General features: G+C 41.5%; 1 protein-coding gene across 1 annotated transcript; it reads right to left on the reverse strand.

Moving 5' to 3' along the window:
- On the reverse strand, positions 1–25,908 carry LOC308281814 (spastin-like). The gene is made up of 17 exons (XM_080722131.1): positions 25,334–25,908; positions 21,425–21,508; positions 20,784–20,867; positions 19,680–19,766; positions 18,578–18,768; positions 17,632–17,759; positions 16,472–16,565; positions 14,895–14,969; positions 12,830–12,901; positions 11,888–11,963; positions 11,081–11,172; positions 10,325–10,404; positions 9,528–9,570; positions 8,140–8,219; positions 4,786–4,856; positions 3,002–3,042; positions 1–2,824 (listed from the first exon to the last, which is right to left on the reverse strand). The coding sequence occupies exons 1-17, from the start codon at positions 25,707–25,709 to the stop codon at positions 2,699–2,701; spliced, it is 1,800 nt and encodes a 599-aa protein (XP_080578257.1). The 5' UTR covers positions 25,710–25,908; the 3' UTR covers positions 1–2,698.
- Between the last annotated feature and the right edge of the window lie 273 nt (positions 25,909–26,181).

Consider the following 26,181-nt stretch of genomic DNA (forward strand, 5'->3'; position numbering starts at 1 on the left):
CAGTCTCCTGCATTGTTTCCTTCAAAATTAGGAAATGTTTTCTGATTCATTCCAACTGCTTTCAAAGCAGCAAGGTTTCTTTCCAAAATGAAACCAGCATTGTAACCAAACACAGTTTCAGCTTATAAAATGACTGCTGACCTGAAGGTAAAGCAGTGGAAGTGTCATCTTAAGACCTATGATTATAAAATAGTTATGGTTTTGAGGAAGTAATCAAGTGTTTATAAAATATGAACAGATTACTTTCTAGTAGGAGTTTTTCATTTATCATTTTGGAATGAAACCCTTCAAACTACATAGCTTTATTATTTACAGACCAAATGTTGAACCATTACTTGCTCTCACACAGCAATGAGAATAACATGCACATAACCGCGTAAAGCATAGTCCATGTCATGGGAACGATCCATAGCATATTGATGAGTATGAAACCCACTGGGGACAATGCTACAACCTTTTCAGGCAGCAATATTCTGCTTTGCAAGAACTGACAATCGCAGAATGGGTGTTTCACATTCAGGCCTTTACATATTCTTATTGCTGAGAAAAGGCATAGCAATATCTGCACCAATGAGGCGAGTGTGATGTTGCTATCGTGGGAAAAACACAAACGCATGCTTTTTATGGACTACGTTTAGTTTAAACTGTATTTTTCTCTTTTCCTTGGGCTCATCAATGAGACAATGCACTCCTTGATTTGCACTCCTTGCTTTCCGAAAAGCTAGTGTAGTGATGCGCGGAAGCGGGGATTGAACCCGGGATTCCCACTCGCCAGTTCAACGCACAACCAGTCGTGCTAATAGGGCTGAGCCCGATTAGCAGAGCTGTTGTCGCTGGTTCATGGCTGGTACTAACTGTGGGGGCTACACTTACATTTTGCATGATTCTGCATGCATGGTTCTTCCAACGTTGATAAGACTATGTGAGACATTAGTCTTGTCGGGCTTGGTAATATATAACATTCATCTATATGACTACATACAGTCTACAGAACAAGCATTACATAAATAAACCAGCATTTATGGGCAACAGTTAGCTATTACCCAGTATGTAACTATTCCCAGCTAGGAGTTCTATAACAAAATCTACAGAGAAACAAAAAGTAGGGAGTATTTGTCCTGTTTTCAGTACAACAACATTATAAAAGTCATGAGCTCTTCTCTTTGTGATAACGTTACACTACTCAGAAGATATGTTGGTATATTATCAAGAGGGGGGGAAAACCGAAATGTCAGACATCACAGTTGCACCAGTTGCTGTGATACAGTATGAGCTAGTCTCAGAGAAAAAGGCAGTGAAGTGTTTAAAAATCATGGAACTTTGGTGCAGTGCCAGTAGCCTAAAGGTTGAACCTGATTTATTCTTGCTTGCGCACCAGTGTTTTCACACTGAAAATAGACGATTTATAAGCTCACAGCTAGGTTTTAAGGTATTTAATACAAGCTTAAGGTATTTAAGCTTGTATTTAATGTGTGAATTACTGTCTGTAGCAACTGAATTAATTTGGAACAGGGTCGTTTTGAAAGAGCATGGGCACGCACTTAGTAAAGCCGTGCCTTCACTGGATGGATACGATGGGAATCAGATTGGGAAGCACCAATATACAGAAATGTAAGGCACAATTCCCTACTAAAAACTGGACTCTGTCTAGAAGTGATGTCATCAGGGCAGGAAACTCACTTTTTATTCACAAGCTTGCTACACAGGCACGTACACCCTATAATTCATCTGCCTCCTCCTTTAGGTTTTACCAACAAACTACATTTATCAAACAGAATAACAGGTAATGAGTGATAACCTGGCAAAGTGACTGCTAGAGTAAACATGATTAGCACCATTTAGTTGAACTGGGGGTCCTTGAAATTAACAAGGTTGTTGTGAATCATTGGTTTCAGAGGACCTTCAGTGCGTGATTAAAATTTAGGGTCAATCGGACTCATTTGTGTTCATGATTTTGGCAATTTGTCAGGAAAAATGGAAAAAATTAAAGGCAATGATTATTCAGATTGTATCAGATTGTGCTAAAGCAATTACATAATCTACATAATCTACAGTTCATCATGGGCCTCATGGGTATGTTTCATAGAATAAACAATGGAAAACTCCTATATACGTTTTTTTTTTTTTTTTTCTTTTTTTTTTTTTAATTCTCTATTGCAGTGGTTCTCAACCTTTTCGGGCTGGGACCCCCAAAATAATCATATTTGAACCGGGACCCCCCATCCTGACGAGCACTAAGAGTTGAGGCATTAGATTTTGTATGTCACGGTTCTATTGTGAAAATAGCAGAGGCGTTGTGAGCATGTAGATCTGCTATTTTCACAATTTCTTTGACAATTGACAATTTGGCCAATGTTTAATTTGTCATTTTAGAGGTATTAAAAAGTCCTTAAATTGTCACTTTAGAAATGTGCAGATACCCTCTGTACACTTAAACTGTATGTTGGTCTTGTTTACTGTTGAGGGAAAAAACAATGTTGCACATTAAGTTAATCATCCCACAAATAATTTGGGGACCCCCCTGGGGATCCCGACCCACAGGTTGAGAACCACTGCTCTATTGTACCGTGTGTACCCATAGCCACAATACCTACCAAACTGTGCATTTTGTGATACCGTATTACTGTGACACCCCTAAACAGTGGGTACTTGGTTGAGTGTGTGTGTATGACAGTATGTATGGTATGTACAGTATGTGTCATACAGCTGTCGTGTCACCATAGTCTCTGTTCCAGCGAACGTAAAGATCTAGAGTCTGTGGTCCAACACTTCTCTTGATCTTCTTCAGAGACTCCACAAAGTCACAGAAGCGGATGTTCCGCACCTGCAAACACCAAACGAATCGATTAACTGCAACACCTTCAAATCTAAATGACAGCCAACCCATCATAGCATTCTGTCGTAATGACTATGATAAGATAAACTAATCAGTGTTGCGAAAACAAATGACCATTTTACAATGTTTGTAACATCTATAGAAATGCTATTAGTATAAACTCACCTCACTAGCAGACATGTTCCTCACTTGTTCTGGACGCAACTCTGTCAGAGTAGGAAGAAGATATTAACAATAAACATAATTACACAGCTGCCAATTACACAGCTGCCAGGTAACAAATTCAACAAAACACAGCTTCCCTTAAAACTCATACCCTGCCAAAAAAGATGTTTCTATGATAAAAACGTCTTTAAAACGTCTTTTTCACTATGGACCTCCCTGCCAGACGTCTTCTGAACGTCTTTTTTTTTTAAATAATAAAAAAATAAATAAAAAAAAATTTGAAAAAATTTTTTTTGGACCTCCAACAGTGTACTAGGCATGATCGCGATCGCGAAATTGCATGTTTAACCCCCATACCAACCCCATCTTTCAAACATGGCAGCCATGTTTGTTTACATTTGAAGAAAACATAAGGGCTCCTTTCTCCTGAATGCCTGAACGGATTTCCAAGCGGATTTTTTTGTTTGAAAGCTGTGAAAAGCATGCACATGCATAGTGCATGATCTGTGCACGAATGTGTGCACCAGCGTGCACACTATTTTTTTTAACCCTTTGTTGGCGAACCGGCAATATAAGAGGTCATCCCACTTTAAATATGGCACCGACTGAGTTAACCTGACTTTCGCCAGATGGTTTGCAGCATTGCGTATGCCTGCATAACGCTCTGCTTCTACCATCTGGACTCGGTCCAGCACAACCGATGTAAGGGGCGGGCCATTTTTTAAAATTCTAAAGCAGGTGATTGGATATGGCCGTGCCAACTCCAACGACTCATATTGGCCTGTCTGCATGACGTTGCACCCAGAATCCGCCTCCTGGGTTTCCACGTGGTCTGCAATCAGACTCTATTGGCTCAGAGCCGCTCAGAGCCCGCCCATAGCTGCCGCTGATTGGTCCGGCCAGGGACATTCCGAAGGGAACCCCTCCTCCGCAAGTGAACCCAGATGGTAAAGCAATGCATAAGCAATGCTGCCACCATCTGGCGAAAGTCAGGTAAAGCTTCCCTTGGAGGGTCAAATGAGTAATCTGACAATGGAGATGCTATTTTATGTTTTCTTCAAGAATCTATTTGTTTTGGCATCTGTTTTCTATCTTTGAATGTCAACATGAATGGAGCGATATTTTATTCACCAACTAAGGAATTCGAATTACAGTTTTTCATTACTATCCACTGTGCAGAGTAGACAACGGAAAGGTTGACATGGAAGGAGGACAGGGAAGGTTCGAGTGGGATTTGATCCTAGGCCTGCAGAGTCTTCTTATCCTACATCGTCTTTGGACATTTTTTTCATATTGGAAATAATCAATCAATCAAGACCCAATAGAGAAATTTGGAGTCTTCCCGGGCCGGTACCCAAAAATCCAGTATGAATGAATTAACCACTTAGTCACGGTCACTCACACCTACAGTATGTGGCCGTCTTTTTGCAATGGTTTTTAAATGGCAGCATATGAGTTAACATGAACGGAGCGTTTTTGTTGCTTTCCACTCCGTTCCTATTTATTGCAAAAAGATGGCCACACAGGCAGAATCAAAGTTTGGTGTGACCTTAACCTTAAGCCCTATTTAAAAAAAATAAAAATAGTTTTAGATTTTAGTTTCCTTCTGTAGGAAAGGTTAAAAACTGGATGTTTAATGATGACCCATAAAAACGGGTCCTTAAAGGGCCCCCTATATTAGGTTCACTCAATGTAATGCAGATATGGTTTCTGCAGTTCCTACTGGCATCCTGAGTTGAACTGGCATGTGATAAATGATGCACGTGTCTCAAAGTATTCCTCACCTCTGATGGGGCCCAGCGAAGCATCCTTTGCCAACGAGGTCAGGTCACTGCCGGAGTAACCGTCTGTCATTCTGAGCCAAACACAGATACACACAACATGAGGACTTACTACCCTCCAGTACAACACACTGAATCTCCAATCTGTAATCCAAACTGGTGTGCTATGATGTGGAAAAGAAGATGTCATAAGATTTTGTTTATGACTCAGTAATAATACTAATAATATGAATAAGATTATGCATGCTAACATTAGGGATGGGACGATATGACATTTTCATATCACGATTATTGTGACCAAAGAAATCGTGATTTACGATATTATTGCGATAATCAAAATCCATTATCCTGTGGTGGAACATTTGCCAAAAAAACGCAGATCTACAAGCTCATAACACGCCGAGTTATTCTTTGGCAAAGAGATTTGGTAGAGTGAAAAAAAGACTGTATCAAGTAAGTATATTATTATAAGTACCTTTTACGAACTTTAGTGGGTTTAAGTGGTACCGGATATGCAGCTCGGCAAATAAAAGGTGAATTGATCCCAGTGCATGACGGAGGACGATATCACGATAAATTAAATCTCCACAATACGATTATCGTGTGATAAAGTGTTCTTTATCACGATAAACGATAATATCGCGTATCGTCCTATCCCTAGTTATCAATCACTATGAGATACGTGAACCGATCCTCTCTCATTATTAATACACTGAGATCCCTGACCGCCAAGCGCTTTGTCATCAGCATGACTCATTAACCACACAGAAAAAGACCAAGGTACGGTGTGATACCGTCATGCAAGGTGGGCTACCACCATGGCCATTTTATGAGTCACTCACTTCCACTAACAGACCGCAGGTGTTATGTGAAGGATAATGAGAACGGTGCGTTACGGTCGTGTTTGTGAGTAATCTACTATGAGTCACCTCGAGGCCTTGCTCACAATGTGTTTTTGAAGACATGCCAGTGGTCATTAAAATAGAGCATAAGGATGCTACTTGGGGGGTGGCTTGTGTCTGCTAGTAGCCCGAAATACACGGCTGTTGTCAGTAGAAAACAGCTGATACAAAATGACTCTATCCATGTCTATCCTATAAAAGATGCAAGACAATTACACCACCAGACACCCCCAAACATGAGCCATGTTGTGCAAATACCCATGCCATGTCAATTTATTACCAGTAAGATTCCCTAATCGGGAGATAAGTGACCGTCAGGTCGCATACACAAACTTTAGAAGGCAATGGTAGCCAATCAGGAGGGAATATGGGAAAGATCCATGTTGATGACATGACTTTAGAGATACTGTGTACCGCTTTGCGTGATTTTAGGGCAAAATATGTAGGAACCGTGTCCAAAATTGTGTTTTTAACCCTTTTTGTGCCTATCCCGGACAAGTTCGGCTTTATTTCAATCCAATACAATGTTTTTTTTGCTATTTTACATACCCTGAGCTAGAGCCCTGCATCGGGAGCGTGCTCCCGCGGGACCTGCAGGACCCGTCACCATATATTGCGGCGCGGGCGGTAGTTTAATCCCTGCGGACGGGGACATGCGGTCAAAATGAACTCGGCGGGCGCCGCAAAATCCCGCACTCTCCCGCAATAAGCTTTTATCTATACTTTAGCAAGATGTGAATATGTAGGGATTGAGAACGTAATTTCCCCTGCTGAGCCTGAGGACAACACGCAGAATGCACCTACAGACAGTATGAGTGGACTTTATTTCTCTCTCTCTCGCCCTATCTCCCCCTCCCTCCCTCTCTCGTTTGTTCTCACGCTAACCGGTGCGCTGATAGTTGCAGCGGCATTGTCACTCACTATTTAGCCTAAATAACAACTATTTATTATAATATAGTCCCATCGCCTATGTCCAATCGCAATATAAACACTTTACCTCTGTTAACAACCTCACAAATGCTCCTCTCTCGCGCACACTCCTGTTGGTTTTGGATCTCAATGGATAAGATGCAAACGTCAACGTGCCTTCTTTAGCAAGTCAAGATGTGAATAGAGAACGCAATTCCCCTTGCTGAGGACAACGCACCCACATACAGTAGGAATAATCGCATACAGTACGTGGACTGGAGTCTCTCTTTCTCTATTTCTCCTCTCAATTTCAATGTGCCTTCTTGGGAGGGAGGCTGTTGGACGTGCTGCGGTACTGTGCGCCGCGGGAGTCCGCGGGACTAAATTCACGTCATTTGTTTGTGGCGGGCAGGAGCGGCGGAGAGGAAATTACAGCGGGCGGTCAAAAATGAAATAATTGCGGTCGCGGGCAGGAGTCGGCAGAAATCAGGCGGGAGCGGGCGGGAGCGGGTTCAATAAATCAGTCCCGCGCAGACCTCTACCCTGAGCTGCTTGTAGAGATGTGGGTGGTCCTGGGTCGTCCTACGCTTTCCAACGAGTGATGCTAGATGGTCCGACGATTTATTCCATTGAAAATGGTTTAAAAAAAAGTTTAGAGCCCCCCCAAAAAAACTCAATCTATACTGTCGGCGGCGCAACGTATTCCGGGGTGCCTATCCCGTACTAGTCCGGGATATTTAATAAAATTAATTAATTAATCGGAGGCCTCAACAAAGCTCCGGTCTAATTTCCCATCCATGGCCGGGGCCGAGACTCTGTTTACGGCCCGTAATCGGGCAACGCCGCCGCATCGCGCCGCCCACTCCAATACAAACTCACATCTTTAGAGACCTTTTTCTCTGAATTGTGTTCCCAGACCAAAGACAAAGTTTTTTTGCGACTGAAATAGCTTTAGATCGGGCTTCTAAAAAATAAAGAAGCTAATAGCTAACTGTTAGCTAACTTCCTCCTCTCGTCATACATAACAGTGGCTGCGGTGAAATCACAAGGCACTACTGGCTTCTTCTACGGAAGCTAGAGCGAAGGCCTATACAGAAATGTCTGGCACTCTAGCACCCTCTTTTGGCCCGGGCACTGTATGAGTTAAAAAATAGGCCAGATGGTGGCGCTAGATGGGACAGATCCATGGTGATGACATGACAGTAGAGATACTGTGTACCGCTTTGTGTGATTTTAGGGCACAATCTGTAGGAGCAGTGTCCAAAAATGTGTTCGAAAAAAATCGGCCTGATGGTGGCACTATATGGGACAGATCCATGTTGATGACATGAGTGTAGACCTACTGTGTACCGATTTACGTGTTTTTAGGGCAACATTTTTAGGAGCTGTGTCCAAAAATGTGTTTTGCAAGAATCGGCCTCATGGTGGCGCTAGAAGAGGCCATGTGAGAAAATGTGGTGGGTGGAGGTTGTGATTTGGCAGGCAAGGAGTGTGTGTGCATAGTTTGGCATGGATAGGGGCAACGGTGGAGGAGATATGATCTTACTTGGCCAGTTGAGACAGTTCCTTCTGAGTGAGAGGGTTGCCATGTTTCCCTAAAAGGTTCTTCAACAGCTTAAAGCGGGTCTAGAAACAACACAACATATTCAGGTTGATAGTAAACAGTAATAAACAGCAAGAGTAGTAAATAAGCTGAAAGTAGGAATTGGGGGTCTAACATAAGTAACAATGAATTGCATTTCATAGCGCTTTTCCAAGTGCTCAAAGCGCTTTACAATAGGGGTGCAGGAATTTTTTTTTATTAGATATTATTTATTAGATATTACGATTTTTAAGATTTTTATTTTAAGATTTTTTATTATGATTTTTTTATTACGATAATTTATTAGATATTATGTTGTGTTTGTACAAGTTAAAAGAATGTGTGCAAGCATGAATAAATCAGACATGTTGTCTTGGAGAGTAAATGTACTCTGCTTTCATGCCAGCAGACCGGAGTAGATCCTGATATATGAATTGAATAGAGAATCGTTTTGAATCGACAATCGTTTTGAATCGAGAATTGTTTTTAAATCGGAAAATAATCGTTTCTGAATTCGAATCGTTTGGATTTGAAAGAATCGAAAAGAATCGTGAATCGTGACCCCAAGAATCGATTCTGAATCGAATCGTGGGATACTCAAAGATTCGCAGCCCTACTTTACAATGGTTCATTCATTCATTCATTCATTGAGAAATGAAGTGGCGAACAGTCGACGCCAGCGCCCTCACTTCCCACATTCACACACCAATGGTGGCAAGCTGACACCGACTAGGGCATTCACCAAATATTCGAATATTCGAATATCAAAGTCACTATTCGACGTTGTTCACCGAAGTCGAATATTCGTTTTCTTTTCTTTTCTTTTTTTTTGTCAATGCCCCTGGTGGATGAATTTGTTAATGCTCTATAGCAGGGGTTCTCAAACCTTTTTAGAGTGGGACACCCAAAATAAACTGGGGACCCCCACCCTGACAAGCACTTGGAATTGTATGTATTACATTTAATGTGACCACAGATAAATATTGTGGAAATAGCCGATCTACATCTACAAGCATGTAGATCGGCTATTTTCACAATGTTCGCCTCTTGCTTACTTAATATTTGACAGTTTGGACAGTCCTGTCGAATATTTGACTATTCGAATACTTTGAGGAGATACTAAAAATCACTATCCGTGAATGCCCTCACACCGACCGACTCATTGGAGGCAATGTGGGGTTCAGTGTCTTGCCCAAGGACACTTTGACATGCGGAGAGGAGGAGCCAGGTTTCGAACCTCCAACCATTGGAACGACCTGCTCTGCCTCCTGAGCCACAGCCGATCATAGGATCATAGTAGGATCATAGCCTATACATACAGTAAGTCCATGTAACTCCAAGCTTCAACATACCGCCTCGGTTGGTAAAGCCACGTACACACGCTTAGCAAACCGCCTGGAGAGAGAGAAGGAGAGAGAGATTGAGTGTGTGAGTGAGTGTATAATGCTCTGGGTAGCCTACTTAGGGCTGTTAGACCAGGGGGTTTTCAAAGTGGGTGACGGGGCACCCTGGGGTGCCGCGACGGCAGTCCAGGGGTGCCGCGAGATAACTTGATAATATTTGGAATCTATTTTTGGACACTTGAAGAAATATTTAGTATCATTTAAAACTTGAAGTACAAAGTTATTTTCATTCAGTTCAAACCAAAATAGCTATTATCTCAATGTTTTCCTTGCAACATAATCACTAAAATATCGTCACTGTCGGGCAGAAACCTTGTATCTCCAAGTTTCAAATGTGTACGTCTTTTGGTAAAAGCACAGCCCTGCTTCATCATACAAGACTGTCACACAAAACTAGTGAAAACAGTCGATCTACAAGCACACAACTCCTCGCGATGCGAGGCGTTGTGTGCTTCTAGATCTGCTGTCGCGAGGCGTTGTGTGCTTGTAGATCTGCTGTTTTCACTAGTTTAGTACATTTTATAGATGATGAATACAAAACGAACGGTTTTGGACAAACAAGGTTTCCACCCGACAACGACGATATGCTATAAATATAAGGTGCTGGGAGTGAAAATTATAATGTAGGGGTGCCTCGGATTAAAAGAATATTCATGAGGTGCCCTGAGACAAAAAGGTTTGGGAACCCCTGTGTTAGACTACCATCTAGTGGTTGGCAACCATAATAAGAGCCATGCAGATCTGACCTGAGAACAGCCTCGTCCAGCTCCTGGGGTCTGTTGGTTGCTCCCATCACCAGCACCCGGTCGTCATTTGTTGACTGTACCTACACACACACACACACGCACACGCACACGCCCACGCACACGCACACGCGCACACACACACACACACACACACACACACACACACACACACACACACACACAAACAAACATTGGCATTTATAAAAAATATACCGCAGAAATAAAAGCAGGGTTCCCACGGTCATAAAATTCCTGGAAATATTTTGAAACTAGAAAAATATTTTTCCAGTACTGGAAAAGTTTTGGAATTTATCAAGGGTCCTGGAAGGTCCTGGAAAAAATAGCTATGCATTGTCTTTGGTTGTTGATTTTGTTAATACCTCTGAAATGACAATTTAAACATGGGCCAAATTGTCAAATATTAGGGGCAGAAATTGTGAAAATAGCCGATCTACATGGTCACAGAGCATGTAGATCTGCTATTTTCACAATAGAACCGTGTTATACAAAATTCCTCAATCTTAGTGCTCGTCAGGGTAGGGGGGTCCCCAGTTAAAATATGATTATTTCGGGGGCCACGGCCTGAAAAGGTTGAGAACCACTGGCATACACTACCTGTCTTTGGGCATTGATCTGTGCAACTAGGAAGATAAGATAATAAGCTGGCTTGGTTGCTAGGACAAAGAAATGTGGGTGAGATGAAGTGCGTTCATTTGAATAAACAAGCCGGGCAGACAGAAAAAGAAAACGTATTACCCCATCAAACTCGACGAGGAACTCAGTCTTCAGCCGCCTGCTGGCATCATGCTCGCCTTCTTTCCTCTGACACAGAAGACTGTCGATTTCATCTGTGTGGAATTTGAATGAATTCAGTTAATAGCCTCGCATAGCCAGACGACCAGAGATCTCGGCCCACTGATATGTCCGGGGAAATCTAAATTCAATGAATGTGCTTGGATGCAGGACTAGTAGCAACACCAGCAGTTATAAAACATACGACCAATGCTTTGGAAGCAATCCTGATACCGTCTCATATGAAGGAACGAAGTATTTGCATCGGTTCTGTGTTGCTGTTATTTTTTACATTTCTGAATTGTTTCCTACCAGTTTTAGCCGTCACCAGTATCAGTGGGCTGTGATCTCTGATCGCCTGGTTACGTGAAACAATGCAATACTTAATATCAGTTGCAATTGTTATTGCAGCTGTGTCAGACCATCCTCGGAAATATGTGCAGAAATAGAATTCTTATTTTCATATGGTACACATGTATTTTGGAACTTGTAATACGTTTTTATTTGTTTGAAGTGCCAAATGAGCCTGAAACATCAAGAAAACAAATAGCAGTTGGGTGGCATTTCAGTAAGACCAAACATAATCTGAATCTAGAGCATCTGCAACAAAGACAATATATTGAAATAATATTGGCCCACTATGTGACCTAACGATGATGCCTGCACAAACAGAATGCATAATGTTTGCATAGATCACAGACCATAATGTGATTTGAAATGATGTCTGCACTGAGTCTGCAGCATAATGTAGTAGAGAAAGTAAACCGTCACCTATGAAAATGATAGCGGGCTGCAACTCCCTAGCGACTGCAAACAGAGCTCGCACCAGTTTCTCCCCTTCTCCTACCTGGAAACAGAGGACAAAATGATGGACTATGTGGAGATAACGTCAGAATTTGGTCAGAATTTAGTGAGAGGATTGCCCCTTGAATTGCAGCATCTCATTTTAGAGGAGGTCCTAAACACATAAGTAACATTACATACAGTACAAACACATGACTAAACACACAAATAACATTACATACAGTACAACAACATATGACTAGGACATTACATACAATGCAAACACACCACACGTACAGTACAGTTAGCTTGCTCAAGTTGCTCACCATCTCCCACCCTTACCCCAACCCCAAGTCATTTAAGCAAAAAAAAAAAAGAATGGAGGATGCAATACTTTGGCTTAAAAAAAGAAGAAAAAAAAAAGAAAAGAAAAATAGAGTTAAGTACAAATACAATCAATATTAGAAGCATGAACAGGTTGTTTCAAGATGTGAGTACAAGGAAGTCCTGAAGCGGCCAAAAGATGTAACAGATCTGATTGAAAGAGGGAGGTTGTTCCAGTCAGATGGAGCTTTGTAGTGCATGTATCCAGAGTTCATACACAAATGTCTATACTTTTTCACGGTAGGCAACATTCTTGTAGTAACTTTAATCTCCAGCTTGAGTAAATTGAAATGTTGTGAGAAAAATGAATACAGCCTCTGTATTATTCATTTCATCTATGGAGCAGTACTGATAAATGCAGCAACGGTAGCGAATTTTACTCGCACTAATTATTCCAAAGTGGCCTACCACACCTTTAAGGGTTTGCTGTTCAATGTGACAAGGCAATTTGACTAAACATTGTTCTTCATAACAAAAGATAAAATGTATGAAAGGACAGGGTGTCCCGGAAAGTAAAATTGTAGAATTCAGAGTTCATCTACTTACATATTTTGAGGTTAAGCTGGCGGCACTAATGTTGAAAAAGGTTGCATTGGACTCCATGGCCACTGCTTTAGCCTGGGGATTAAATTAAAAGACAAAGGAGGAGTTTCTTTTCCTTTCCAGGATGAGGTGTCAAATATTCAAAGAAAACAGACAATTATTCAAAAGACAAAAAATAAATAATGTTATTAAAGCTGACAACAGGGTTCCAATTAAAGCCATGAGCCAGTGGTATCAGGACATGGGAGATAAAATACATTAAAAGAATTAATTGCAAATAATTTACAATTAGGTCATACGCACATTTTATTTATATAGCACACACTCTTTTATCCTTAATCTTCAGCCATTGCTGTACCACAACAATATCCTTTTTAATATGACCAACTCATATATGCCTTGTTACCAGTGTTCTGGAGAATGAGTGTTAGCACAAAATCTAGGTCAAATAGCACTGTAGGAGCAGCTATGCTTGGTACTGTAATCAGTTATGTGTGGTATATTTGTGGATATAGGGGTTGGCAGAGACCTACTGTATAATGTAGATCCATATTAATGGAAGATGCATTGTAATGCCTTGAGTGATTTATAAATCTCATTATGTAGTGTACATGGTACATAGATATACTCCAAATGGTTGTTTTTTGTTATTATTCATAAAAATGAATGTTTCTTTAAGGTTATTAGTTCACTAGCGGCATAGTCATCTTTATTGACGTTACTTTGAATCCATCATAATATACTGTATTATATATTTAGTCTTTAAAGCCCTTAACAAATGCTGTTCTGCAAAGTGCAACACAAGTTTTTGTTATTGTGCTACAATGTTCTGCCAGTTTTTTATGCTTTTCTCAAACTGCAGAGAACAGATTTACCCAGAGGGTTGTCACCGCCCACTGCTGTTGGGTTCGTTATACTTAATTTATACTCCATCATACAAGTATAAATAAGGCTTTACTGGGATCAAGAGGGAGGGCATCAACCACTATTTCCTCTAAATCATCTAATGCAGTGTTTCTCAAACTTTTAAATTTCAAGATTTCCCCTTAACTCTGACAGTGTACACATGAAACTAAATGGACCCGTTACGGTCCATTTGGTTCCATTTGTATACTGTCAGAGTTACAGACTTGTATGGGTCAATTTAGACCCCTCTAAAAGAGCCCACATAGTCCCTAGAACAGGGTTTCCCAAACTTTTTTGTCTCAGGGCACCCCATAAATATTGTTTTAATCCGAGGCACCCCTACAATTTTCACTCCCAGCACCTTATATTTATAGCATAGCATCGTTGTCGGGTGGAAACCTTGTATGTCCAAAACCGTTCATTTTGTATTTATCATCTAAAACTTTTTGTGAAGACAGCAGATGTACAAGCACACAACGCCTCGCATCGCTATCATCTAAAAATGTAGTGAAAACAGCAGATCTACAAGCACACAACGCCTCGCATCGCGAGGTGTTGTGTGCTTGTAGATCGGCTGTGACCTACATCTTGCTGAGTATAGACAATAGCTGGTCTAGAGTATTATTATTTTATATAAATCGGTATCATTAAGCTAAATGGGAGTTACAACGTGTGCGGTTTCAGTTCTGTGAAGCTGACCTTTAAGGAGTCACCATTGCCAAGTCTTTCCTTTATTATAATGGAGTATGAATAGGTACGTGTTGTCTTTTGTGAGTTTTTCTTTTGAAGCGTTTTTTTTTTTTTTTTTTTGCATTATTATTAGTATTATTATACCTATTCTTAATATCTGTTCTTCACATAAAGTGGCATTGTATTTGCACCAGTGGTGTGATATTGATTTTAGAAGTGTGGGTCCTCTAAATTAATGACGTCAAGCGCGCACGCTGTTTTTATTGTTAATTAGTGTGTGCATAGATATGAGGCAAAATAAGTGTGGGCTCGCCGAGCCCACGCGAGCCCACGGCATCTCACCCCTGATTTGCACAGTACTATTTTTGCAATCTAGTTTTTCGGTGTAAAAGCGCATTGTTTTCCTGTATGTGAAATGTGTGCGATCTGCTATACAGCACATGCTGTATAACGATTGACATGACAAACTCACCAACATAGTCTTCCCATTTCCTGGAGGACCAAACAGGAGAAGGCCTCGTGCTGGAGCCCTCAGTCCTGTAAACAGCTAGGGAAGAATTCATAACAACATCATTGATAAAAGCAAGCAAACAACAACACCAAACTCAGATTTCTACCACTTTTTGTGGTCACTAGGGCTGTCCTCGACTCAGGATTTATGAAGTTGATTCGAGTCGCGGGGGTTGATCCGACGCGTCGACGAATCGTTTTATAGTCTACTTTGTGTAAAAAAAAAAAGAAAAAGAAAAAAAAAACTTGCTTTAAACCACGTCAACATAATACAATAAATACATTAAGATGAATTGAATACACGGTGTTTTCGGTGAGCGAGCACAAATGTTATCTGCATAGCAGTGTACAACCATAGAGTACAAATAAAACATCTCTGCTGTTTCAACTCTGCCCCGTCTCTCGGCAGCGTGCAGTATAGATGAGACATTCGCGAACGATTCCACTCTCTTGAACGGCTCTTTTAAATGAACGATGGGATCCAGTCCGCAGTCGCGGGACACAGAGCACTGACAGAGTAATGAGTCAGTGTCGAGAACGGATTCATTTCAGAAACGGATCATAAACAGGCGGAGGCACAGCTCCCGCTAGAGCCAGCAGTGTGGACATGTCATGGACGCAAACACAGCGAAACACAATCATTCATCATGGATTACAACACTGGAACAATTCAGAAGCACTTTAATTAGAAAATGTAACTTGTAGCCTACACTTGTGTATGTTAATTTGACTTTAGAAGATTGTTTAATTTGTGGACGTGCGTTTGTGCTGTGGCAGGTTATTTATAATATGGGATTTTGACAGCGTGCTTCCCTCCTCTTAACGGAACACCTTCCCGGCTCCGAATGTTTTAACGAAGCGGCGGTTCTGAACCGTTCTGGCCGTTCCGTCTCACTTTCACCCCTACGCTGGTGCGAGACAATACATAACTGTTCGCCAATTGCTACTTCTCATAGGAAGTACATGACACCAGTCCAGCAGTGCACCGCAGTAGTAGGCTAACTGGTGATATAAAAATATATATATTTTCGCCTCGACTCAAACAATTGGCGTCGATTCCCGGGGCTTAAAACGACGCGTCGATTTAGAGGACAGGCCTAGTGGTCACATGTTCAGATACTGGATTCTGATTGGCTTAAAACAGTGGTAAATCAGTCAACAACCTTGAGTTGGCTCTTGGACCCCGCCCACTGAAACAATTAATGATTGTAACTAAATAACCTTGCAAGTTACAACTGTGTTTTCTTTCATTTATTTGTTGTTGGTGTCACCAACAACACCAGAGAAAGACGAAATAACGCCCCCAGAAATGTTGAAAGGAGACATAACGCTTCCAGTAGGACTTGTTATTGCTACTGCACCAAGGGAGCGGTTGGGTCACATCCGCTTTATCTCGCACTCATCGTTTCTATTTCCGTTTGCCAGACTGTATGCCGGGAGCATTTGCCCAAATTGCGGAGGCAACAGTCTGGCCACGCGAGACTAGTGTATAACTAATAGCTTTTCTCTAGACCACCAGATTTGCACATCATGACTGACCTCTGGTCTCAGTGCAGGAAGGATGACTATCTCCTGTAGGGCTTGCTTGGCCAGCTCCTGACCAGCGATGTCTTCAAACCTTACTGCTGAACCACTGGAACACACAGTCACAAGCACTTCATTGTAACTGTGATATAAAGGATGTGCAGGAAATGGTCTTGGTGGCAATGATACAGAGACTACAAGCAAGACGCCCTAAGGTCGAACGTCAGGTTGCGCTGAAACAGAGCTTCTAAATACGGCACACACACACACACACACACACACACACACACACACACACACACACACACACACACACACACACACACACACACACACACACACACACACACACACACACACACACACAATTTGTTTGATGTGGTTGTAGGTCAATTTGGCAACAACACTTTTTCTCCTCTACAGTCTACACCAAAGCTCTTTGCCGAAAAATAGCCGATCTACAAGCTGAGCTTGTAGATCGGCTATTTTTGGCTAAAGTTCTCAGAATATGGATGTTAGGTTTCAAGTGGTTTAAATAATATAACAAATGGGGGAAAAAAAAGATTTGGAGGATCCCCTGTAGTAACTCTGAGGACCCCCTAGGGGTCCCGGACCCCCTGTTGAAGACCCCTGGAGTAAAACATTAAAACCATGACTCTCAGAGACAGACAGAACAGCAGGATTCTTTTTTTCCATGACATTATGTCTACATTTTTAGGATCCTGTTAATGGGAAAAAAAGGAAATGACAGAAACAGGCATTGTTCCAATGTTTATTTCTGACTTCATGTTATCAGCCTGTGACCTGTTAGATATACTGGGCAAGGTTGCAGTACTATCAACAGCCCCTTTGTCTTCCATTATAAAATTGAAGTTAAATCTTTCAAAAAGTATAAAACATAATGTCTGTGGTCTACTGGCGTGGCAGCATGTGTACAAAGTTTGGCGCCGTCTGTCCATGTTTTGCAAGAGTAGCTCTGGACGGACAGACACTCACACTGACTCTTGCAAACCCATGCAGTAAAAGCTCTTACAAAACCAATGCTACTCAACTAGTTTTTCATTGGGACCCAAATCAGAGTCCATTATATTACTGTACTTTAAACATTCTCATTATTAAGGGAATGTGTCAATTTCAGTGTATTGATAGATCATGAAAGCAGACTTCTATTTTACCTGTCAACGATCTCACTGAGGATGAGGCTGGCCAGCTTGCTGTCCACATTCTTCAGGTTTTTCATGTCCTTTTTCAGTGGAGATGTTGGGGTGGAGGGTTTATAGTTCTGTCGGTTAACTGCTTTTCCCTAGGGAGAGAAAAGAAAACAATTCACAAAATGAAATAATGATTAGGAAAAACAGTATTATGCTTGATTCCCTCAACCTGTGATGTGATAAACTCACAAACACATTTCCTATTTGAAAAGGTCATCCTTCTCTAAACCTTCATTTCTCGGTCAGTGTCCAGTAGGGCATTCACGAATAGTGATTTTTAGTATTCGAATTATTCGACCTCAAAGTATTCGAATAGTCGAATATTCGAAAGGACTGGCCAAACTGTCAAATATTAAGTAAGCAAGAGGCGAACATTGTGAAAATAGCAGATCTACATGCGAGGCGTTGTGAGCATGTAGATCTGCTATTTTCACAATATTTATCTGCGGAACCGAGTCACATTAAATGTAATACCTACAATTCCAAGTGCTTGTCAGGGTGGGGGTCCCCAGTTCAAATATGTTTATTTTGGGGGTCCCGGCCTAAAAAGGTTTGAGAACCCCTGGTATAGAGCATTAACAAATTCATCCACCAGGGGCATTGACAACTCATTCTTATGACTTCCTATCTAGCCAAGCTTTATAAACTATATATTTTTTTAAAGAGAAAACAATAAAAAAATAAAAATAAGCGAATATTCGAATTCGGTGAACAACGTCGAATAGTGACTTTGATATTCGAATATTCGAATATTTGGTGAATGCCCTAGCATGAAGTGTAACCTTCACCTCACACGTGAAATGACAGTGGGTCTACAGGTACAACCACATCAAATAAGAGAAATGTAGCTTCCGTGCTGGTCAAACTTTTGCAGAGCTGTGTGCAGAAAAACAATGTAAGACTAACTCACCTTATTACTGTTGGTATGGGCAGCTGGCCTCTGTATATGACTGTTTGAGGGGGCATTATGATTGGAGGTGCGCTGATGGATGGCATGCCCTCCTGATGAGGAAGAGGCACTCTTTGGGCCCTGTTTTGGTCGTGGCAACGGGTGGCTCGACGACGTCACGTGGTCCCTTTTTTTGGGTACAGCACCAGTTACTGCGAACAATAAAAAGACACAGGCACGCGTGTGTACGCACACGTGCACACACACAAACACACAAACACAGTCATAAGAAATGTGTGTATAACATTTTTGAGTAGACAATACTTTGTCAAGGTCAAGGTAAACTTTATTGTAACAAGGGAAATTTTGCTTGGGCTTTCACCCCTACTGCAGCCACACATAAAACATCAATGACTGAATACTAGAAATACATACAGTACAAAGGGGACACACAACAATATCAATGTTTGTACCAATGTTTGTGTCATTATGCCAATTAACTCCCCACAACATTCTTTTTACCGGTGCTATTGTACCCTACTGCAGTGTTTCTCAACCACTGTGCTTGAGGACCTTTGGTGTGCCCCTGAGAAGGGTCAAGTTTGCCCCTTGAAACTGCTTGAAAGACAGTATTGTATTTATCATTTTAAAAATGATTTAAACTAGTGAAAACAGCCGATCTACAAGCACACAACGCCTCGCGGTTCTTCCTGACAGTGACGATATTTACACCCCTATATTATGTTGGTGTTCCCATGGATGAAAATTGTGCCCATGCAGAAAAAAGGTTGAGAAACACACTTTGCAATGGTTCATTAATTCATACATTGGGAGGTGAAGCGGCGAACAGTCGACACCAGTGTACTCACTTCCCACATTCACACACCAATGGTGGCAAGCTGACACCGACCGACTCATTGGAGGCAATGTGGGGTTCAGTGTCTTGCCCAAGGACACTTCGACATGTGGACAGGAGAAGCCGGGATTCGAACCGCCGACCCAGGATCATTGGACGACCTGCTCTACTGTACCTCCTGAGCCACAGCCGCCCGGTACATTATCCTTGTGCCACACAAGCACTGTATACATTATTTTGAAGACGGTATGCAAGGGTAAGACCTACCTGAGCGTAGATGAGTGTTATGGTAAGCTGGATTAGTGCTGTCAATATAGATGTCTCGCTGAGTGGGGTGTCCTGATATCACCTTGGCTAAGAAACATCAAAGGACAAACAGCAACGCATAGTGATGAGGATATATTATATAAATGAAATAAATTGAATTAGATTAAGTGCTTGCTCGTATTGTACCAAAGATAGACCAAAGCTAGATGGCACCAATCTGTCAACCATGAAAGCTAGTTATTACAGGAGAGAGCGTCATTAGTATTCTGACTACATTATTAATGCCTACGATAGCAGTCAAGTCCAAAGCTACAGTACACTACAGTGAATCAAACATCGTGAGCTGCATAGATTTGACTGTGAGGAAGAATTTTTTAAAGCGCCACACAGACACAAATAAGTAAATAAGAAAAGGATGAATTGAATTCATGCTGTCATTGAAGGAATAAAGCATCAGATGTCCATTAATAATTTGGATCATAATGCATGGTGATGATAATGATGATGATGCATCAAACAGTTTGAAGATTTTTTTTGAATATCAAGTAATAAACAATGCCATCGTTTCTCACATCTAAGCTATTAAACCATTCAGAACGGGTACACATTATTGTGTATCATTATTTCATGCTTTAACTATTGAAAAATATCAGATATACAAGCTCACAGCGCGGCACCGAGTGCAAGCTCACGCCACGCTGCGAGCTTGTAGATCTGCTATTTTTGAAAAATATGAAATTTTGAATTTTGACCCGATTCTATAAGTGTCTTTTGAATCCTTCTAAGGTTTTTTGAAGAACCTATGTTTCTATGTCAGCAATCTGGCCAGCCATCGTCAAAGAAAAGGTCCTTTTCACTTCAACTGCTCAGTTAATCTGTTCTTGAGACACTACTATGTCAGTGGTTCTCAAACTTTTTCATGTGAAGGACCCCCAAAATTATATGTATTTGGCCACGGACCCCCATCTCAAAAAATATCTAGTTCCAGGGACCACCCAGAAGCAAAATTTTAGTTACAAAGGTTCGCTTTGAAAATACATATACAGTATACACAAGCGCTTCATTTTCATTAACTTTCATGAGGGGGAAAGAGGTTTACTCTACCTAACAGCTCTAGTCGGTCTTTGGCCATGATGAGATTGGTGGTCATTTTTGCCTGAAGGCGTTTATCACGCTCATATTTCTCTCCTGGAAGAGAAAGGAATTAGTGTTATATCAGGGACCTTTACCTTTCCAATGATGCTATTAGACATGTATATGACTATGAGTAATTAGCAAAGATCCCTGTTGGTTCTCACATGGCCTTTTTCTAGCGCCACCATGAGGCAGATTCTTGCTAAACACATTTTTTGACACTGCTCCTACACATTTTGCTCTAAAATCACGCAAAGCGGTACACAGTATATCTCTAAAGTCATGTCATCAACATGGATCTGTCCCATTTTCCATATTCCCTCCTGATTGGCTACCATTGCTTTCAAAGTTCGTGTATGCGACCTGGCGGTCGCTTATCTCCCAATTAGGGAGTCTTACTTTTGTTAGATATGTAACAATAGAATATACATATTCTTCTACAAATAATATGTTTTAATAAAAGATGCAGACTCTACCAGACACTTTATAAAATGCAGACTTGGTTCTATTATACTGTATTTTGGTTTGGTAAATCTGCAAAAATTGTTTTTGTGTGACACAATCTACTACTGACAGAATAAAACGAGTACATTTTCTGTATTCAAACTCACCTTTTTCTATAACCTTAATGGCAATGCCCTTCTCCAGCTCTGCAATCCCTCGTTTGTACCACTCCACTGCTTGATCTTTCTGGCCTAATGACAAATAAACACATTGGTCAGGATCAAGGACTAACTACAGTACAGTCTAACATATACATTAACATAAACCTTTGGAAATGATAAATAAAAGGTGCAATAATTCACTAGAAATAGAGTCACAGTTTTCTGGGAAAAATATACATTGTCATTGTAAACCATAGTCTCTTTGCAAAGTAGAACATAAAGGTATACTGGTAAGGCTTTGGTAAAGACAAATGTGTCGCGGTGCGAAGCGGTGCTGCTTGACACCACAGTTATGATTGCCACACTGTGGATTTGTCTATACCAGAGACATTTTCTGTTGCAGATTAAGGGGCGTTCTGTTGACTGAGCTTGGCAAAGAGTTCAGAAATAACACCTGAACGGGTGGTACTGCTGCATGAGAAAAATCAGGACTGTATCTTTCAAGGGGTTCAAAGAGTCAAATACAGGCCTTTTCAGTTCTCGATAAATTGAATGCACGGGACCACAAAGGAAATAAGCCCTTTGTACATTTTGTATAAATATGTACCACTGTACCTAGTATTCAATCAAACAATCAATCCATCCATCCTTTGGGATCAACAGCAGTATGGGTCTCTCTAGCATACGAAAATCTGATATACAGTCCATATACTATATGGACATATATAAGCTTGACCAGTATTTTCTTATCCAGGGAGCGCTGCCGTATAGCCGGTGTCGCTCTAAGAAATCGGTCTATACCAGGGGTCTTCAACAGGGGGTCCGGGACCCCTAGGGGGTCCTCAGAGTTACTACAGGGGGTCCTCCAAATCTCTGAGTGATATAAACTTTTTTTCTCCTCTTTAATATTAACCACTTGAACCCATACTTTGAGAACTTTAGCCAAAAATAGCAGATCTACAAGCTCATAACGCCTCGCGTTGTGAGGCGTTGTGAGCTTGTAGATCTGCTTTTTTTCTGCAAAGAGGTTTGGTGTAGAGGGGGAAAAGGAGCAGACTAAGTACAGAGTGAAAGGTCAAATTTACTAAGTATTGACGGTTCAAGTGGTTAAATATCTGAAAACACACATTGACATGAATCCAAAATACACTGATGATTGTGCTGTCAAACAATGAAACTATATGGAATCTATGAACAGGTTGTGGGGGTCCCTGCTTCATCTCTCTCAACTAAGGGGTCCTTGGCCTGAAAACGTTGAAGACCCCTGGTCTATACTGTAAGTGCTTTATCAGCAGTGTATAGTGTAAGCTTAGCCTACTATAGAACTCACCCTCTAGTACAGTGCCATTTTCCACTTTCCCAGAGCAAGAATTTAGCGCACAAAGGCCTAACAAAAGGCTTGGGGTGACTGCGGGTGAATCAGGCCATTTGCTGGGCCCTGGCCTGTCTATTCATCCGTATGACATAATGGAGCTACAGCAAGAGGATGTCTGATATGAATGAGTGTTTCTGTTCCTTCTGGTGGTCACCCACAGCAGCTTTAACACACAAGCACAGTCTTCTTCTATTGAAAACGCAAAGGCTATCGCTACTCTACATGATTTGTCACACACAAACACGTATTAATGTTTTAAGCAATAAAGAAAAGGTAAACTTCAATTAAGTAACTACCGTATTTTCCGGACTATAAGGCGCACCGGACTATAAGGTGCACTGTCAATGAATGGTCTATTTTCTAACGGTTTTCATATATAAGGCGCACTGGACTATAAGGCGCACATAATAGACGCTACCGTTGTGTTATGCATCCAACAGATGGAGCTGTGCTTAAGGGAATGTCAATGTCAATGAATGATCCATATATAAGGCGCACTGGACAATAAGGCGCACTGTAGTTTTTTGAGAAAATTAAAGGCTTTAAGTGCGCCTTATAGTCCGGAAAATACGGTAATTAAAAAGTCTGAATGTTTTTGACTGCTAGTACTTTGAGCGAGAATTAGCACAAGGATGCATGGTTCAGTAGGTCAGTTTAACAGTGGTGGCTGGAATTGGTAACCTGACTCCGCCAGATGGTGGTGGAGTCAGGTTATGGAATTGGTGGTTATTCGCTAGTCTGGAACTGGAGCTGAAGATTAGACTGTCCCAGTGCAAGGGCCACTGATCTCTGTGATGGACTTAAATGACAGGTCACTGCCTTAGGTTACTCTGCTAGTTAACAGGAAGGGTGGGCACTGGCAGTGGTGTGTTCTAACGTGTTACGCTATAGGCCTATATGTAGTGTATACTGTCCAAGACAATTTGGGGAAAAAACGTATATCCTCCAGTAACCATTCGAGGAAGCGCATCTGATATGAATGCACTAGGACGGGCTGGGGATGTAGACTTCAAATGTGGTGATAATTGCCGCTGGACTCATCTATGATGCACTGTCTGAATTTATTGCGTGAGACGTGCATGTGGGAGCGTATATGGTTATGGTATACTCTCAAAAAAAAAGAAGAAAAAACAACACACCACTGGGCACTTTCCCTCACATCCAGACACATTTTATATTAGTTTGAGGTTACGGTTAGGCATAGTTCTTTGAGGTTAAGGTTAGGTTTAGGCAGACTTTGCACTTCTTGGTTTTCTAACATCTCAATGTCACTAAAGACTAAGCTTCAGACCTCCCAAAACAAACTGATTCTACTACATCTCGGCCATGGGGTCCCACTCACCTATTCCCAACACATTTAGCTAATCTAGGATGGCTCAGGGTAGAAGACGGGGTTAAGCAATAAGAAATAGGAGTTGTTTTCAAGATGGCTTCCTTCTAAAAAGGCCTTCTCCCATAAAAAGGTTATGGCATTCACTGCCTGCACTACTGTAGTCTGTACATACCAGTATAGTGTTTTATATTTGTTAATGTAGTTGTGTTATTTTGTATGTTAAGTTGATGAATTGAGAACATAAGACCACAATGGAAACAAGTCCCCAGGATTTTTTTTAGGTTACCCTTTTATCCCAAATGTATGACCCTCTGTGCTGTTTACATTTGTCTAATAAAATATTCAATCAATCAATAGGCTTAGTTTTACTGAGGTTAGTGTTAGGATTAAGGTTTGGGTTTAGGCATAGTTTCTGTCTGAGGTGTTATAGTATGTAATGGAACACATGTTTGTCATATCTGGGTCCCAGAGGCCTATAGAGAAAAGCATCTACAATTTACTTTGATTAGTGGAATATTACATTAATCAATTAACGCTAAAGGGAAGTCATATGCCTTAGTGTGCCACTGCTCCCAGTCTCAAGACCTCAGGCATATACAAAGATTGTATCTCAAGCCAAAAGTTGAATTGACCTGATAATGAACAGATCAGGACGCTTGTTTAAGGACATTATTTTGAATGAGAGCCACTGACTGTTCCCAAACTTGTGCCTTTGGCTGAGCAATGTGACAGTAGAATTGAAGTCTGTTTGGACAATGCACTTCCACTGAACCATAATGAGGCCACTGTGTCAGGCTGTCAGCTGCTTCCCTCAACAACATTCTGCCATCAGTTTGGTTGGAAAGCTAAAGTTGTAAAACAAGGACATTAAGCTACTTTCCTCAAGACATACTATAGCCTACCTAATGTGCCTTGCACATGTTAAGGGAAACTCAACATGGGCGTGTTAAATGTATAGGTCTAATCTTTTCCAGAAAATCATAATCTACTGAGCAACATCCCCCAAGATAACAAGCCAACTTCCTGGTTACCATGCAGTTTAATGGCCCCTGCTGAGTATGGAATGAAACTGAATAGACAAGTAGTCTAGTCTTTTGCACCACATACACAGACCCAGTGACATCGACTTGACAGCTGTCAACAGTGCCAAAGCCAATGAAAACTCGCAGACTGTATGGAAACAGAAGCACACAACACAATCAAACACCTTTCTCATCTTCATCAATCCTGAGTGCTAGAGAGATGTACTCGAACGCTTGTTTGTGGTAGTTCTTGATCTGCTCTCCGTCGATGTTGTACTCCTCGCTGCCCTTGGTGAGGTCTCCCTGCTCAGCATCAACATCATCCCGTTGTTTGGATCTCGCAGCAGCCATGCCCCGCCGCTGGCCGGTCAGCCGCTGGTACAGCCAGGCGAGGACGATGCCACAGTACACTGCGACAAGACGCAGCAAGCACAGCACGGCCCGCAGTGGAGAGACGAGGAGCTGCAAACCGCTCTTGTTGTGTGGCGACGACACCGATGTGGTTTCTCTTTCGGCGGCGCCTCGCTTCCTCCTGCTGCTTCTTCCTCCCGTGGAACTCATTCATCCGCCTCCCTATCAACCTATCTATCCATGTCATAATAAACTGGCTTTTTATGTTGGGTTTTTTTGTTTCGTTTTGGTGGGCTGGTGGCCTTTGAGTTTTATCCACTGTCTTCTTCACGTATCTTTCATCCGTTGGATCTTGATTAATAAATAACGATCAAACGTCAGTTAATCAGTTAAAAGAGAAAGGGGGAAACATTACAACTGTACCAGCATGCTGCAGCCCGCTCCCCGCTGACACTGGTCGTCAGGAACGTCAAGACAGCTGAATTAAAAATCAAACTTGTGGTCTAGGCCGGGGCCGGGGGACTTCAAAATAAAGTGTGTGTGTGTGTGTGTGTGTGTGTGTGCGTGCGTCAGGCTTGTCAACTCTCCTGGATTTCCCAGGAGTCTCCTGGATTTTGACCCCATCTCCTGGCATGCTCCTGGATTGGCAAATCTCCTGGATTTCTCCTGGATTTGGTATCAA

Source organism: Nannobrachium achirus, assembly GCF_963921795.1.
Source record: "Nannobrachium achirus genome assembly, chromosome: 3".
Classification (NCBI taxonomy): Eukaryota; Metazoa; Chordata; class Actinopteri; order Myctophiformes; family Myctophidae; genus Nannobrachium; species Nannobrachium achirus.

Coding starts and splice junctions, on each gene's coding strand:
- LOC308281814 (XM_080722131.1), bottom strand. CDS start 25,709: ATGAGTTCCACGGGAGGAAGAAGCAGCAGGAGGAAGCGAGGCGCCGCC. Junction 21,509..25,333: donor GATTGATGAAGATGAGAAAG/GTGTTTGATTGT, acceptor ATTTGTCATTAG/GCCAGAAAGATCAAGCAGTG. Junction 2,825..3,001: donor GGAACATGTCTGCTAGTGAG/GTGAGTTTATAC, acceptor TGGTGTTTGCAG/GTGCGGAACATCCGCTTCTG.